The sequence below is a fragment of the Rhagoletis zephyria genome, unplaced genomic scaffold (assembly GCF_001687245.7).
Source record: "Rhagoletis zephyria isolate East Lansing unplaced genomic scaffold, Rhagoletis_zephyria_1.1 Rzeph_scaffold_04657, whole genome shotgun sequence".
NCBI classification, from domain to species: domain Eukaryota; kingdom Metazoa; phylum Arthropoda; class Insecta; order Diptera; family Tephritidae; genus Rhagoletis; species Rhagoletis zephyria.
This window is the reverse complement of record NW_016161740.1, coordinates 27,400-43,801: the sequence shown is the minus strand read 5'-3', so window position 1 is coordinate 43,801 and position 16,402 is coordinate 27,400. Positions and strand designations below refer to the sequence as shown.

Below are 16,402 nucleotides of genomic sequence, written 5' to 3'. Positions count from 1 at the left end.
AATCATCGTTTTGAGTAATCAAAATCTTGATTACTCGAGTAATTGATTAACCGAATAATTGATTAACCAACTTGCTCGAGTAATCGAATAATCGCACAGCCCTAGTTTCTAACAATAAAATCGCAAAGTGAAAGGAAAATTAAATAAAAAGTAATAAAATAAATTATAAAATAAAGAGCTTATAAATATTCAACGAAATTAAAAAAAAAATTTGTTTAACACAATCGAATTTAAAAAATTTAATTAAAGAAAAAAATTTTAGTAAATCAAATTAAAAAAATATATAGTTTTCTCTTCTAAAACAATAAAATTTTAAAATTAAAAGAAAATTCAATTAAAATCCGCCTTTTTTATTTGGGACATGCTCAGGTACAGTGACGAGCAAAACTGTAACATGATGTAACACTTTTTATTTCAGCCACCGCTATCTTTCATAGTTCTAACGACTTTCACACTTTTGTTCTATATTCTTATTGGTACACCCCTACTCCCGCTCTCATAACGATTTAAGGTCAATCCAACAACAATAAAAAAACCTGGAGACAAAAATGAAAGTTAAGGCAAATGTTACAGTTTTGCACTCATTCTCAGTTTTGCATTTTACAGTTATCTTTTGCTTAGTTGGAAGTCAGATGACTTTTTTCTGTATTGTAATTTATTCAAGAAGTGATCACCAATAAATAATATGGTTAATCAGGAAGCATAAATGTAAATAATAGGTTTACTGCGGAAAGGCGGGACCGCAGGGAAAGTGGCAAAAAATTGTGGAGTTTGCCACATGAAAATGTTAAGACTGAGAAAAAATATAGCCTAAAGTGTTACTAAGGACAAAGGAAGTCTGTCAAAATATATTTCAGTCCGATATCTTGAGAACTTAGTAGCAAGTAGCGCTGCAGGCACTACTACAGAAGCGCTTAAGGTATTAAAATTGAATGCAAATCAGTAGATAGTGAGGCGAAAAATTGCCAAATTGAGCAAAATGTATCATAAACGAAGAAAAAAGCAAATTTGATCAAAATACATGTGCGAGTGTGGCAGCGTTTTGCTGCATCGCACAAAAACCGGACCGTTGCCTATTGGGATATGTTAGGCCTTACATAACGCAATAAAAAACACATTTTTAAGATTTAATTGAGGCTTATGTGGTCTGACAAGACTAAATTAATAGCTTTTAAGCAGATGGCCGGGCATGGTATTGGAACAAAGGCCCAAATTAGCCTAAGCGCATCATGTAAGGCAAACTGTGAATCACAGTGGTCGGTCAATATTAGTTTGGGGTTGTATTTCAAAAATGTTGTTGATCCGTTTGTACGTATTATGCGTAAGGAATAGTATCTGTTCATATTTCAACAAAATTTGCAAGATGTAGTCGAAAAAATTAGAGTTTCTGCTGAAAAAGCAACCAAAACACACTGCACATGTTCGCAAAGACTGGAACAAAAGCAGAAATTTGCTAATTTGAAATGACCTCCACAATCCGAGGACATGAATCTCATCGAGAATTTGCGAAATCAACTAAAAGCGCATCTTACTAAGTATCCAAGTCCGTCCAATGGAGTACGTGAGCTGTGAAAGCAAACCAAGGATATATGGGAGGCTATACCTCCAGAATTTTTACAGACATGCACATTAGGTATGCCAAATTGCAACCAGAAACTAAATAAAGCAAAACCATACCGAACATTGTGTTAATAATTCTTTTTTTTTGTGAAAATTGTCAAAAAGTTATTAAAAATACATGAGTGCAAAACTGTAACATATGCCTTAATTTACATTTTTGTCTGCTGGTTTCTTTAATGTTGTTGAATTGACTTCAAATCGTTATGACAGAGGAAGCAAAGATGTACCAATAAAAATAGCGACAGCTGAAAGAAAAGGTGTTACTCCATGTTACAGTTTTGCTCGTCACTGTATATTCTGCCAAAAGAGCTTTTCATCACGAAAGTTGGTAATGCAGCTTTTTTGTAAGACTTTCGTGCCGGAATAAATAAGATCTCTCAAACTATCTTGCCCGCTGTCCTTCAAATACGCCGGCACCAAAAAAATGGTGCATGCTGTTAACCAGAGCCACCTACCGACATTTTTGACTCGCTGAATCGAATCCAAGTTCCGTTTAACTCATACAACCCCAAAATTTCGAGTTAATTGCGAGTTTTTGGCAATTTTTTTTTTTTGCAATTTTCTCGAAAGTTTGAAGGTGTGCCAGTCAAACGGACTACAGATTCGGATTCAGCGGGCCGAAATACAAGTTTTTTTTTGAGAGCCGGTGACAACTATCTTAGCCAGAATTGCCCCGTAAATATAGCACATAACATACTTTTCCACCAACTCCATTGCAATACGATCGATTTCCGGCAATGCTTCACGCATATTTTGTACCTTCATCAAGATTGGATTTACCTTCTGGCGTATATTGAACCAACCTTCACCTTGCCTACATACATAAGTGGTGATAAAGTTTGCAGCATCAAAATGTTATCCTTATTCGACTAATTTGCATTTTAGTTCAATACTACTCACTCTGCCACCAATCCCAATGTGCCACCATATGCTTTTGGATTCTCTACCTTCCGATAGTGTTTAAAGCTTCCTACACCATCCCGTACAGGCCAAACTCCTTCAGTTCTATATACTTTTTCGAAATCAATTGGATTATAAGTGCATACTAAATCTGCGCGACCGAAAGAGCCGCGAAACACAAACAGGTCACCATAGCGTTTGCGCATTGTTGCATACAATTTCAAAAAATTTGCGCCATAAAGTTCTCCTAAAAAAAACACACACAATTAAAATGTTCGTAATTACTTTATAATTTGCTTTTGACTATTATCGTACCGCCTGGTAAAAAGTCCATCATTAATCCAATACTTGTTGGTCCAGGTATTTCGTTATATTCCTTTGCGCTTGCCCACTCCTCTTCGTAGGTTGTATCTGCCAATAGGTTCTAAGAAAAAAAGTAAGCATGAATAAGCGCAGATATTTAACATGAATGAGTTAAATTCACTTCGATTACTGTGGTAACTCATATTGAAGTTGCTCTCGTTTGGCTAAGTACGTTAAATTTGTTGAGCACCCCTGGTAAAATGTACATATGTACATACATCGTATCTGTGTCTATGAACCAATGAGAAGACAAGGGATATGCACATTAGGGTGGTCCTTAATTGTAGGAAGCAAATTTTTACATCAGATTTTCTAAGCCTCAACCCCTACGTCGATGCTACTATAGTCGAAGAGACTCTATGGAGACTCAAAAAATTGAAATTAATTTTTTCAGCTAATACCAAAAATTTATACAACTTTAGTCCCCCTTTGCAACACGTCTTAAATAACTCCAATCGGGACCAAAATTTATATGTGATATCTTCGACTATGGTAGTAACGATTTTGCATATTAGATGCAAAAAAAAATTAATTTAAATTTTTTAGTCCCTATAGAGGAATCAGAAATTTGTCCCCTGTGCGACACACCTTAACCAGCTCCAATCGGAACCAAAATGTACAAGTATATGTGATATCTGTGATCGTGGTATTACCGATTGAGGGGGTGAGACTTATAAAAATCGTTCATTTGATTTTTTAAGGACTACCCTAATGTGCATACATACCTCTTAAGAAACCAGACCGCCTTTATTTGCATAGCAAACCACGTTTAATGAGTAAGCTGATCATAAACGTCTACTTTATCTGTATTCGGCAAACAGGTTTGTGTTGTTATATGTATTAAAACACACAAAGATATTTATTTATAGTAATTCTTAAAAAAACAATTATTACTTTATCATGCAATTTTGCGAATACCCCAAACAAGTTCAATGCACCTACTGCTCAACCATTAATGAGAATGTGCGGAAACTCACAAAATCCGTCCACAGTTGCACGTTCTTTACCAGCTGATAAGATTCACATTAGGGTGGGTATCTTTTCAACGATTTATTAAGCTGTAGTTTCGCAAAGCAGTGTTTGAAGAAGGCGCAAAGCAGTGAAACATGTTTACATTTTCTTATTTTTCAACATAAAATAAATAAAATTGAATGTAAATACATATCGCTCATTTACTTCAAAAGAGTCATAACTAGAAAAAAAAAATTCGAGAGAAACCGACTGAAGTAAATGAACGATATGCTTATACTTTTCCTGGATTTTGAACCGACCTCTAAAAAAATAGGAGGTTATCAATTCGTCGGAATATTATTTTATTTATGATACTGGTTAACTTTGGACCACGTTAACTGTTTTCTATAACTTGTTAGTTCCGGGCATTGGATCACGAAAAAACTAACGGTAATCCTAAATTTGCATACGAGTCGGTTCGGTTTTCTTAAATTATTTGTTTTTTTTTCGTGTGAAACTAAAATTTAATAGACTTATTTCTATTTCAATTTCAATTTTTATTCTAAATACTAGTATTTATTAAGTCACTTATCTTCTGATAATGATACGACTCTATGGTATTAAGAATAACAATTTCACTTTTACTGCCGTTTATCGCTCACACGCATTATGCTACCGACTGCAGCTTGAAAAAATAGTTATGTTGCGTCCTTTGGCGGATGTTTAAAAAGAAAAGATGGCTCTAGGAATGGATTCTTCATAACAAAAACACCCTTATTAGCATGCTTCTTTTTTATTTAAAGTAGAGTATTTGTACACCCTAACAACATAGTCGAAAAAATCTCCCACACAAATATACCCGCCCTAATGTTTGTAAATATGTATTTCTGCATTGTCCATATTCCAGTTTTTTGCATAACCGTTAAGTACATTTGCGATCAAGTTCTTACCTGTTGCGCCAGCGTAGCGCTGCTTGTAGTCAGCGGCCGTGCGTACAAGCGAGGTGAAAGATACTTTGATGGCACGCCAATAAGCGGCTGCAGGTAACGATGTAAAGGACAAAAGAACATTTTTTTTTATTTCGTTCTATTTATAAAAATATTTATTTAAAATATTTTGCTCGTTTTTCCCTTTTTTTTTAGATCAGTTGTGTATCGCGCACACGCCTTGTATTGTTCGTCGGCACTGCAAAACGATGTTCAGCTAAATTGATGCGCGTCTGCCGGTGGTACCAGCCACACTGAACTCTTGCGGCATTCAGCGTAAAACCTTAAGTAAAAGTTGTATACTTAGTACATATGTATGTATATACATAACTAAAGAAAGTAAACTGGGCATAATGGAGAAACAGAATGAGAAATGAAGGATTGTGAGTGCATTAAATTGCTGCACAATACATTTTTTTGGCAGTGAATTCTTTACTTTGTATCTGAACGTAAGAGCGCCTGCATGAATCTTTAAGAGTGAATTTTGAGACTATCGGCAACAATGCCAGCTCCCTGCCGCCATACAAATTTGAAGAGCTGAGCTCGGATTCTTTCAGAACTAGCAGCTGTATAATTTTTTAGACTTATTCTTATTTCGTCTTGGTTATAGAACGGAACAATGATTTCGTCATCAACGATCGGGGTATTCGCTTTCTTCACAATTTCGTCAAAATTACCATTCAGCAGAATGGTAAAGGGGACTCTGTACATCTGTCACCTTTCTGATATTCACATCAGCTCGCACCGGTCTTGAAACCGTCGGCGAAGGACCGAAATTTCTGAACAACTTTCGAATATTTATCCGGTCGTTAACTCTCTCGGCGGCCGCTGTCGTGTAGTGGTTAGCAGTGTGCGATAGCATTCCGCAGGGCCTGGGTTCGAGCCAAGTTTCCAAAGAACTCAAAAAAAATAATAATCAATAAATGTTTTTGTGTAATAGCGGTCGCATTTCGGTAATAGCAAACTCCAAGTGTATGCATTTTTTTGTGTATATCTTGGTAGGTATGAGAATACGTCGTAAATTATATTTCATACCGTTAAATGAAAGGGGCGTGGCATCTCCCATACAAACCGAATTTTTCATACTGCATATCTCTGGAAGTGTTCATGGTAGAGTACTGGAGATATAAAATTTCATCACTATGAAATATGTTTCCATAATTTTTTAAATTATTTATCAAAAAATAATAAATAAAATTTTATTTTCTTCAGAAATTGATTGCAAATAAACGGTTCGTTCTGCTCTATATTCTGATATTTTTATTTTCCCGATAGGGCTTATATAACACAAGTACTGAACGTCTTTTTGGCGTTAACCTCGAAAATTTCATCCTTTTTACCTTCCTTTTATTAGCTCGGGATGTAACTATGTAATATTGATGCGCCTAAAAGATGCAGCGATTTCTATTCTCAAGTTACATACCTGATGACAGTACGAATGGCAATTATAATAGGAAGGTTTTAGTTTTTAAACTATAATTTTATTTAACTAATTGACAATATTAGCGAAACATCTCGACCTTTTTGACATTTCGATATGTTTTTTTCAGGAATTTTCTGAACATTTTTGAATAAGTTTCTTCCAGCGAAGACTAATTGCCACATAACAAACCATTTCTATATTGACTGCACTATTAGACAAATGATAGATTTATTTTGTTTTATTAATCATTCACTTTAAATAAAAAAAAGTAAGTGCGCATGGGCCACACTGGAGAAGTGAAACTTGCGTTACATACATATCTATTTTGTCTCATAACCAATATACATATGTATATACATCTGCTTTTGCTTAAGGATATATTTTTTTTTCTATCTATGTACATTCCTACCCAACCCCTGTTCGTTACATTTATGTTATTCTGTTTTCCTTTATCTTCATTTTTATCTTTATACTCTATCGATAACAAAATCGATAGTAACATCAAATAAAATATCGATAACAAAACCGATAAAAATTTCGATAGCAAAATCGATAAATATCGATAACAAAATAGATAAATATCGATAAAAATCGGTAAATTTCGATAAACAAATCGATAAATATCAATCAGATAATCGATAAATACCGATAACAAAATCGATTAATATCGATAACAAAATCGATAAATATAGATAACAAAATCAGTAAATATCGATAACAAAACCAATAAATGTCGATAACAAAATTGATAAATATCGATAACAAAATCGATAAAAATATCGACAACATAATCGATAAAAAATATTGCTAAAAAATAGCTAAAAATATGGATTACAAAAACGATAAAAATAGCGATAACAAAATCGACAAAAATATCGATTATTATATCTGTAAGTTCCAAAAATATCGATAGCAAAATTGATAAGAATATCGATAAAATTTTCGATAACAAAACTGATAAAAATATCGATTATTTTATCGATAGGTCCCGAGAATCCCGAAAATCTCTCAAATCCCCAAATAGTTCCCAGATTGAGCCTCTGTGTCTCTCTCTATATTCTTTTCTCTTTAATTACCTTTATTTTAATCTGTACCCTATCTTCATCTTTACTTTTATCGGTATCCTTATCCTCCTCTTTGTCTTTACTTTTATGTTTATCATTTTCTTCATCTACATATTCCTCTTCACCATTGCCCGTATATACCCGTATGTAAGTAAAGTGTTCAAATTTACCTTGGTCTTCATTTTTGCCTTTATCTTTACTCATCTTTGTTTTTGTTTTTATTTTTACCTTTGCCTTTATCTATGTACGTAGTCACCTAGTCTTTCTTGTATTAGTATTTCTAAAAGTGTTATTATTTAACCTTTTATTAGCAAGTTTTTGTTAAATTAGTATTATGTGCATACAATCAAGAAGCACTTGTTTCAGCCCCAACCATGTGCCATTTCCGTGTGCCATTTCCGTTGAATTTGCCAATTTACTCCCAACCAACCAACCGCCTTAAAGAAGTTTCATTTCAAAAATAGTTTCAGTGATTTGCGGATTAACCGGTTTTTGTTACCCACTTCCTGCCATTCTGTAGTCGTTGTATACTTTTTATGGTTCACACATGCTTGTATCTTATCCATCTTTCAAATACGACAGCCCCGCAAAAACACATTCGGAGGGTTCAGAGTATTTGAGTATGAAAAGACAAAGTACTTTCAGTTTTGAAAATATTAAGTTTTTTAAAGGACGAAGGTATCTACTTATAAAACAGATTTTAGTATGAACGTTAACAAGTCGAAAATAGTCGCTGAATGGTAATTAGAAAATATACAAATTTAAGGAGAAAAAGTTTGAATGTGAAAGTTTATTTAAATTAATTTAAAAAAATATATACATTTCAAAATTTTTTTTTAGCAACTGCTATTTCAACTAAAAATTTTAATATACACATTGTAATAAGCATCACAATATCTAGCTCTTATCGTATCCAGCAAATTCCCTAAAACTATTCCAACTGTTATTTTACATTAAAAAATGACCGCAACTGTTGTGTTGTTTTTAGTAGAAAAAAAATCGTTANAGAATACGATAGCCCCGCACAAACACATTCGGAGGGTTCAGAGTATTTCAGTCCAAAAAGACCATGTACGTTCAGTTTTGAAAATATTAAGTTTTTTAAAGGACGAAGGTATCTACTTATAAAACAGATTTTAGTATGAACGTTAACAAGTCGAAAATAGTCGCTGAATGGTAATTAGAAAATATACAAATTTAAGGAGAAAAAGTTTGAATGTGAAAGTTTATTTAAATTAATTTAAAAAAATATATACATTTCAAAATTTTTTTTTAGCAACTGCTATTTCAACTAAAAATTTTAATATACACATTGTAATAAGCATCACAATATCTAGCTCTTATCGTATCCAGCAAATTCCCTAAAACTATTCCAACTGTTATTTTACATTAAAAAATGACCGCAACTGTTGTGTTGTTTTTAGTAGAAAAAAAATCGTTATTTTTTCGAACAAAAATTATCTCTTAATTCGACTTATATTTTTTTCGGTTAAAATTTTACTGTAATCTTTCGATAAAAATAACAGTTTATTTGCATATTATTGCACAAACGACTTATATCTTTTTTGTTCGTTGGCAAGCAGATGAGAAGCCAATAAATATCTACTTTTTTTTTGATCGCAAAAAACAATTAAAATTTTAACTGTTATATTAGACTGCAAAGTTTAAAATTAATATTCCTTTAAGTAGACAAATTGAAATTTCAAAAACTGTTATTTTTCATCCCGGATTTAAGACTTTCCAACATTAAAAACATCTTGTTGATCACCTACTAACAATTTTAAGTTATAACAATTAACATTTACTTAATTCCAATTCACAAAAAAAAGTATTTCATCCTACACAGCCAAACTACCTATGGCGCAATCTTCCTCTTCAAGTTGCATAAATCTAAAATGCAAAGGCGGCTTCGGTATTAAAATTAAATTGCTAATATACTGTATTTCTTCCGGTTTGGACCAGCTTACTTGATACATTCGTATCAGGCGTGCTAACAAAGTTTCCATTTCCATTTCTGCCACACGCCTGCCCACACATTGGCGCGGTCCCAATCCGAATGGGGCATAAATAAAGGGATTACTGCTGCGCAACTCTGGACAAGCGTCCTCGCTCGCTTTCAGCCAGCGCTCAGGTATGAATTCCTTATAACGTGGATAGTGCTTTTCGCTGTTACACAGTGCCATATTGCCAATGTGAACCGAAGTACCGCGTGGAATACGATAACCGGAGAGCACCAAATCTTTGGGCATCGTGCGCAGATTACCCGGCGCGATGGGGGTGATGCGTAGCCCTTCCTTGATGCATGCACGCAAATATGGCATGTTTTTGGTATTTTCGGCTGTTAGCGGAGTTTTTGGATCGGGCATTATACTGATTAGCTCACGACGTAGTGCCGCCTGCTTGTCAGGATTACGCGCTAAATGATACAGAATCGTGATAAATGAAGATGCAGTCTGAAAGTAAATGCATTAAAATATATTAACCAGCTATTAAATCTACTTATGCAAACAGTGTCCATGCCGGCGTTCAATGTATCTATGGCCATCAAAACAGCTAAATGCTTATCGATACGCAGTAACTTCTCTAGAACGCTATTCGCCTCCGTTTTACCTTCCGCTTCGATGCGTCTCATAGTCTCGTCTATGTATTTGAATGTGATTTCCGTAACGCTGTTGTAGGCGCGCATTAATTTCTTAAAACCAGGAGTTTCAAAATATTTCCACAAAGATGGCGTCATGTCCAAAACAAAACTCAGATTGAAAACATCTTCACAATTCCCTGCCAGAGTTGCCGCATCTTCGCTACCGTTCGCACTGAATGCATTCAAACGTTTATTCAACGCAATATATGTGACCGACTCAAACGCCCACATTTTCAGTTCACTTTGAAAATCATTTTTCAATAAACCGGTGATGGGATTGCGTATAGACTCAAATCTGTGTGAGTGAAATTTTAAAAATTTAGAGCAGATGAATTTGAATTAATGAATATTTTCAAATAAGCACTCAGCATACCTCTCTAAAAATTCCATAGAAATTTTGTCGATTTCTGGTAGATCAGCGCGTATGCTGGCCGACTTCATCATGACCGAGTTAATCTTATTGCGCATGTCACCCCAGCTGCGACCGTGTCTGAGAAAGAGTGTTGTTGTTTTGGTTTTTTTAACTCATGAAAAAATCGCAACTTTTTAATGAAGATGATGAAAGAATTCTTACTCAGTTACAAGTCCACTGCAGCCTTTGAAAAAATCCGGTCTTTTGACTTTTCGAAAATGATCGAATGTCATTAATGCCTCACGTATAGGCCATATGCCTTCGTTGCGATATATCGTTTCAAAATCGTCAGCATTATAGGTGAATACGGTACTAGGTCGACTAAATATGCCTTTCAGAAGAAACATGTCCCCATATCTTTTGCGCAAGATTTTATTCATCTCCATGTAGTTCAAATTGTGAAATTCACCTAAAAAATTAGATAAAGAAATTTAGTTAGGAGTATAAAAATATTTGTTTTTTTTGTTAGAAATTTAGCGAACTAAAATATTTTCTTGGATTTCCTTCTGAAACAGAAAATAATTCAAAACTAGTAATTTTTAGAAAAAAAAAACAACCCGACTTTAATTCTCATATAAAAACTTAGGATTATCGTTAATTTCTTCATGATCCAATGACCCGGTTTAAACCAAATTAGTATTGGACCACCTGTGAGATAACACCTTTCCTTTAAAAAATGAATTATAGAAAGTACTTAATGTGGTCCAAAGTTATGCGGTAAAATACATAAAAAAAAATATTCCGAGGAATTGTTAAAATACATTTACCTCCAGGTAGAAACGCTAAGAAGAATCCATACTTGGATGGTCCAGGTATTGTTTCACATTCCTTCGCATTCACCCATTCGGGATCAGTGCGTTCTGGTGCATTGTAATCTATGAGTTCATTGAGTTGTTGTTTGGTCTATAAAAATATGACATTTTGTTGATATTAAATACTCTCTAAAACCAAAGATATAAAATTTGTCTAGTTTTTACAAATACTTACAGATCCTAGAATGTTTTTATATTTGTATTTAAATATTTAGTCATAATTACATAGATATAAATGTTCGATTAGGTGGCACCCCTAGTCAGGAACATTTTATGACTTAAGCTTTCTTCAAACTCTACCCCTTGATACTCATATTTGAATATTTCATATAATTTGTGTGCGATTTTACTAAATCCAAATTTAAAACATATGGGAACCTTGTTCAAAAGTATTTTAAAACTAAACCCGTCCCTATCTCTTTTTTCCGACAATGGGACACTTATTTCAATTAACTGATGAATTAAGTTAATTTAACTTTTCAAACAGGTGGCAACCCTACTACATGTAATTAGGAAACAAAGCCTTTTTAACCCATTTATTAAAGCAGGTGGCAATCCTCTTCAAAATATGTTCAAATTGCAATTTTTATAAACCTCATTCGTCTGACACCCCTCTTGCGATACATTCAAATGTATGGGATTAATCATACCCACGTTCAAACTTGCAAATCCTCTATGTAAAGTTAGTAGCAGACAATTATTTCTTATCAAATATACAAATATACCTACAGGGTCTAATCTTTATAGTGCGGTATGGCACCAGACAACTTTTGAAAACATCATTCTGATTCAGATTCGAATTTTGTACAAATATTGATTAAAAACTGACGAACATAAGGTGGGTTCCGGCCCATAAACGCATAAGTGTAACGATGAGGATCACAGGTTGGCAAGGTAAACAGTAGCTAACCGTCGAGGCCAGTAGGATCGGAATGCTTCCTAGCTATGAGTTTACAGATACTGTTGTGGAAAATTGGACAAGCAGATCCTTAGAAAAGCGTATTGAGAGAATTCAAAAAGGCAAGTCAAGAAAACTTGAGGAAATTAAAAACTCACAGATATTTAGGACTTTTCCTTAGACTTACTTTATTCACATAGGTGAACATTGTAGGTTGCTACTAGAGATGGGGCGGGATAGCGGGACTCGCGGGCCCCACGGTACTGATTTAAAATTGGCCGGGATGGGCGGTATCGGGAAGATCTGTTAAAATATGGCGGGCGCGACGGAACCAAAATCCTTTCCCGACAAAACGATGTTTAAAATATGCACTTTTAATATTTTATCGAGACGGAAACGAACAGCAAAGCAAAACAATATAATCGGAAGATGCCAGATGTTTCGTTATTATTTTTATTACTTAAAATTAATTGGAAAGACATGAACATTTTTGTCAACCTTCGATCGGTTTGCAAACCTCGCCACACACGTTCAAATCTCAACCGATCGTTTAAATTTTTTGTCCGTTTGTAGCCAGTTTTAGAGATAGATATCGGGGACCCACGGGACCCGCGGTATAATTCATGAAAAACGTCGGAATGGGCGGGTTCGGGACTTAAAAATCGAATTTCGGGATGGGCGGGATCGGGATTAAATATTTAGACCCGTGCCCATCTCTAGTTGCTACCTGTTTGAGACAGCAGTAATGTATTGGGAATAAAGTTCTGCAATGCTTGATCTCAAGCTGATTGCATTTAGTGACTCTCATATACATAGTATTGCAAGACGTAAACGAGAAAATACTTAGATGAGAATCTCATTTAAAATCAAATGGTGAAAACAGGGTTACATTTCTCATTGGCACACAAATTGCAGACAAGAGAAATTGCAGATATGCACACTTTTTTTTGAAGAAAATATGCTGCTGCCAACATATATACATACATATGTATGTATGCAAGTATGCCTATGGAGCTGACCAAAGTCGCCTGAAGAAATTATTTATTTCCTTTTTTTTATTTACACTGACACTTGCATTTACTTTCGCTTTATTGAATTATTTTCATTCCCTTCCGTGTACCATTTGTAAATAAAGATTGTAGAAGCTTAATTATAATCAAGCGAAATAAAGGCAATAATTCTGCTTGCTTGGTTCAATGCACCCGGTTCATCATATGTAGATAAATATACATACATACATATATATATTGTTTATTCACCAGCTCGAATGTTTGTACATACCCTGCGGGAAGCTTCTGGTTGTGCAATAGAATATTACCCGTTTGTTTTCAACTCAAATAAATCGACTTCCTTCCTCAGCACCTGCCAGTGGACATACTAGTAGCATCATACCAGTTGGCGGGATAGTCGGCCGATTAATTACTCGTGAAAGGAATAAGTATGTCATTTTGCTCGCACCGCTCCAACAGTCGCGTGTCGCTTTGAGATAGTTTCGAGGTTCGAATTAGAGATGGGTGCGGAATATCGGGACCCGCGTGAATGAAATAAAGCAAAAAAAAATCGATGCCAGATCTTTCCTTATAGCAGGTTCGGGACTTAAAAACTGAATTTCGGGATGGGCGTTATCGCGATTGAATATTTAGCCCCGTGCCCATTTCTAGGTCGAATCCGCGAATTTTTTATTTATGTTTTTTATTGTAATTTTTAAATTTTATTACTTAAAAACCTTTTTAATTTATATATTTTTTTTTAATTTTTATAGTTTTAGTTAGGATTTTCTTTTTTAACAAAACTAGTTTGATCTATAATTAAATTGAAATAATTCCCATTAGTTTACATTGAACACCTCCAAGAAGATTCCAACCTGCAATCTAGAACCAAAAGCGGTAATTTTCACGAGACGCACAGTGGATCAAAATTTTAAATTTACTAATCAAAAAGGTCCGCAGCCTACAATTCTTGACAGATTTTTTTTTCAGTTGAAGGATAATTAGATACTAAAGAGGTTAAAGGATTACTTTTTTTTAATAAATTTTTTTTTTGTTGATAACGGTTTTATTAAAAAAAATTGATCATACAACTTTTTTTATTTTTCGATCAACTCATATTGTATATCAAAACAAATTGTAAAAAATATATAGGAAAATGACTTTAGAAAATCTTTCTCTATCTTAGAAATTATGTAAAGTATAAGACATTTAACAATTAACGCCTAGGAGTCAAGCGCAGATTTTTTTTTTAACTTTATTTAAAATAACTATAAAAACAAAAAAAAATCAAAGTAGTTCCTTAAACCTCTTATGATTTTATTTAACTTTCAATAAAAAAAAAATGTATCCGCAAAATTTTTACGTGTAGCACTTCTTGCGTTTGCACCACTGTACGTTGCCACAGCAAACATTTATGAGAAAAGCAATTAATATAATTGCATTTTAATTTTGGCTTTTACAATTCAACTTGTAGGCCGCCACATTAGCTTATACCAGTTAATGAACTGTTATTTTTACCGACTGCTTTGACTTTTTACTACAGGGTATCTCTTTACTCTTGTATACAATATACATACATACACCAATATACATACATATGTAAGTATTTACGTTTGTATGTACTCGGAAAAATCTTTCTTTGACCAACTAGCACCAATATAGGAATCAAGGTAATGAAATCATCTGGTACTTTACTATTAACATCATATAAACATGCATTTATTTTTTTTTATCAATTTATCAATATTTGGTATACCATAAATTCTGTTCGCCACTCACCGCGTTCGAATAATTTGTGCGCACTTGTTGTGCCCGAAAGCCGGCAAAGCTCAAATTTGTTAGGCTGGCGTATGTTTGCCCGGTTTGCTTCACTGCGCGTATTTTTTGCCACATTTTGTTTTGATGTCGTTTTACGTTTTTGATATTCAGTTTTTTATTTTTTTTTTTGCAGAATATTTCTTTATTTATGCATATACATAGGTACTAAGTAGGTATGCACGTGCCGAAAATATGTACCTAAGTATAAATATGTAGAAGAATGGAAATCACAATTGATGCAGCTCAAAAGTCGTTGAAACCAGCAACGTTACTGAATATTCAGCCATATATGTTGTCTGTATTTAAATAATAATAAGGCGTAGGTTACTTTTTTAATAAGAATAAATATTGTAAAATATTTTGCCAAAATGCAATGGTCAGATAAGGCATAAAACATAAGTGCATTACACTGGAAAAAAATTTTAATTCAAGAAGGAAAAAATTATAATTAAAACAAAAATTACTTTAACTGCTAAAACATAAACTAGACTTCAACGTAACTCTTGATCTTAAACAAATAAACTAATGGTGTTTTCTTTTCTCAAAAAAAAAAAAAAAAAGTAAATGCGCCTGGGCCACACTGTAGAAGTGAAACTTACGTTACTAATCTATCTATACATACACTCATCTGCTTTTGCTTGAAGTTATATTCTTTCCCTTTTTTTCTATCAATGTAGATCCCTACCTCTACCACTGTTCGTTTTAATAACGTTCATGTTATTCTGTTTTTCCATTATCTTCATTTTTATCTTCATACTCTATCGATAACAAAATCGATTATAACGTCCATCAAAATATCGATAACAAAATCGATGACAAATTCAATAAAAATTTCAATAGCAACATCGGCAATACCATTGGTAGCTAAATCGATTAGAAAATCAATAAAAATATCGATAACAAAATCGATAAATATCGATAACAAAATCAATTTATATCGATAACAAAATCGGTAACAAAATTGATAAAGATCGGTAACAAAATCGATAAAGATCGATCACAAAATCGATAAATATCGATAACAAAATCGATAAATATCGATAACCAATTCGATAAATATCGATAACAAAATCGATAAATATCAATACCAAAATCGATAAATATCGATAACAAATCGATAAATATCGATAACAAAACGATAACAAAATCAATAACAAAATCGGTAAAAATCGCTAACAAAGTCGATAAATATCGAGAACAAAATCGATAAGAATCGATAATTATCGATAACAAAATCGATGAATATCGATAACAAAATCGATAAGTATCGATAACAAAATCAATAAATATCGATAAGAAAATCGATAAATATCGATAACAAAACCGATAAAAATATAGATTATTTAATCGATAAGTCTCGAGAATCTCGAAAATCTCTAAAATCCCAAAATAGTTCCCAGATTGAGTCTTCAATTTTGCCTATATCTTTACACATCTTTGTTTTGGTTTTTGTTTTTGTTTTTATTTTTACCTTTGCCTTTATAATTTTCTTTATGTATGTACGTACTCACCTTTACTTTCATTA

The 16,402-nt window shown here is 33.5% G+C and overlaps 2 protein-coding genes across 2 annotated transcripts in view; both read right to left on the bottom strand.

Annotated features, from left to right (window-relative positions):
• LOC108371038 (probable cytochrome P450 12b2, mitochondrial) overlaps positions 1-5,210 on the bottom strand; it is a 6,914-nt gene extending 1,704 nt beyond the window's left edge. Inside the window, exons 1-4 of the mRNA XM_017626525.1 lie at positions 4,785-5,210; positions 2,836-2,944; positions 2,521-2,767; positions 2,318-2,434 (exon numbers count right to left, since the gene is read on the bottom strand). Coding sequence (XP_017482014.1) covers positions 2,318-2,434; positions 2,521-2,767; positions 2,836-2,944; positions 4,785-4,904 — 593 coding nt within the window. The 5' untranslated portion in view covers positions 4,905-5,210. The remainder of the gene's footprint in view (positions 1-2,317; positions 2,435-2,520; positions 2,768-2,835; positions 2,945-4,784) is intronic.
• Positions 5,211-8,548: 3,338 nt separating this feature from the next.
• On the bottom strand, positions 8,549-14,952 carry LOC108371036 (Cytochrome P450 12b2). Its single transcript, XM_017626523.1, has 6 exons — positions 14,839-14,952; positions 11,128-11,263; positions 10,523-10,769; positions 10,322-10,438; positions 9,817-10,243; positions 8,549-9,760 (listed from the first exon to the last, which is right to left on the bottom strand). Exons 1-6 carry the CDS (start codon positions 14,950-14,952, stop codon positions 9,146-9,148), a joined length of 1,656 nt encoding a protein of 551 aa, XP_017482012.1. The 3' UTR covers positions 8,549-9,145.
• Between the last annotated feature and the right edge of the window lie 1,450 nt (positions 14,953-16,402).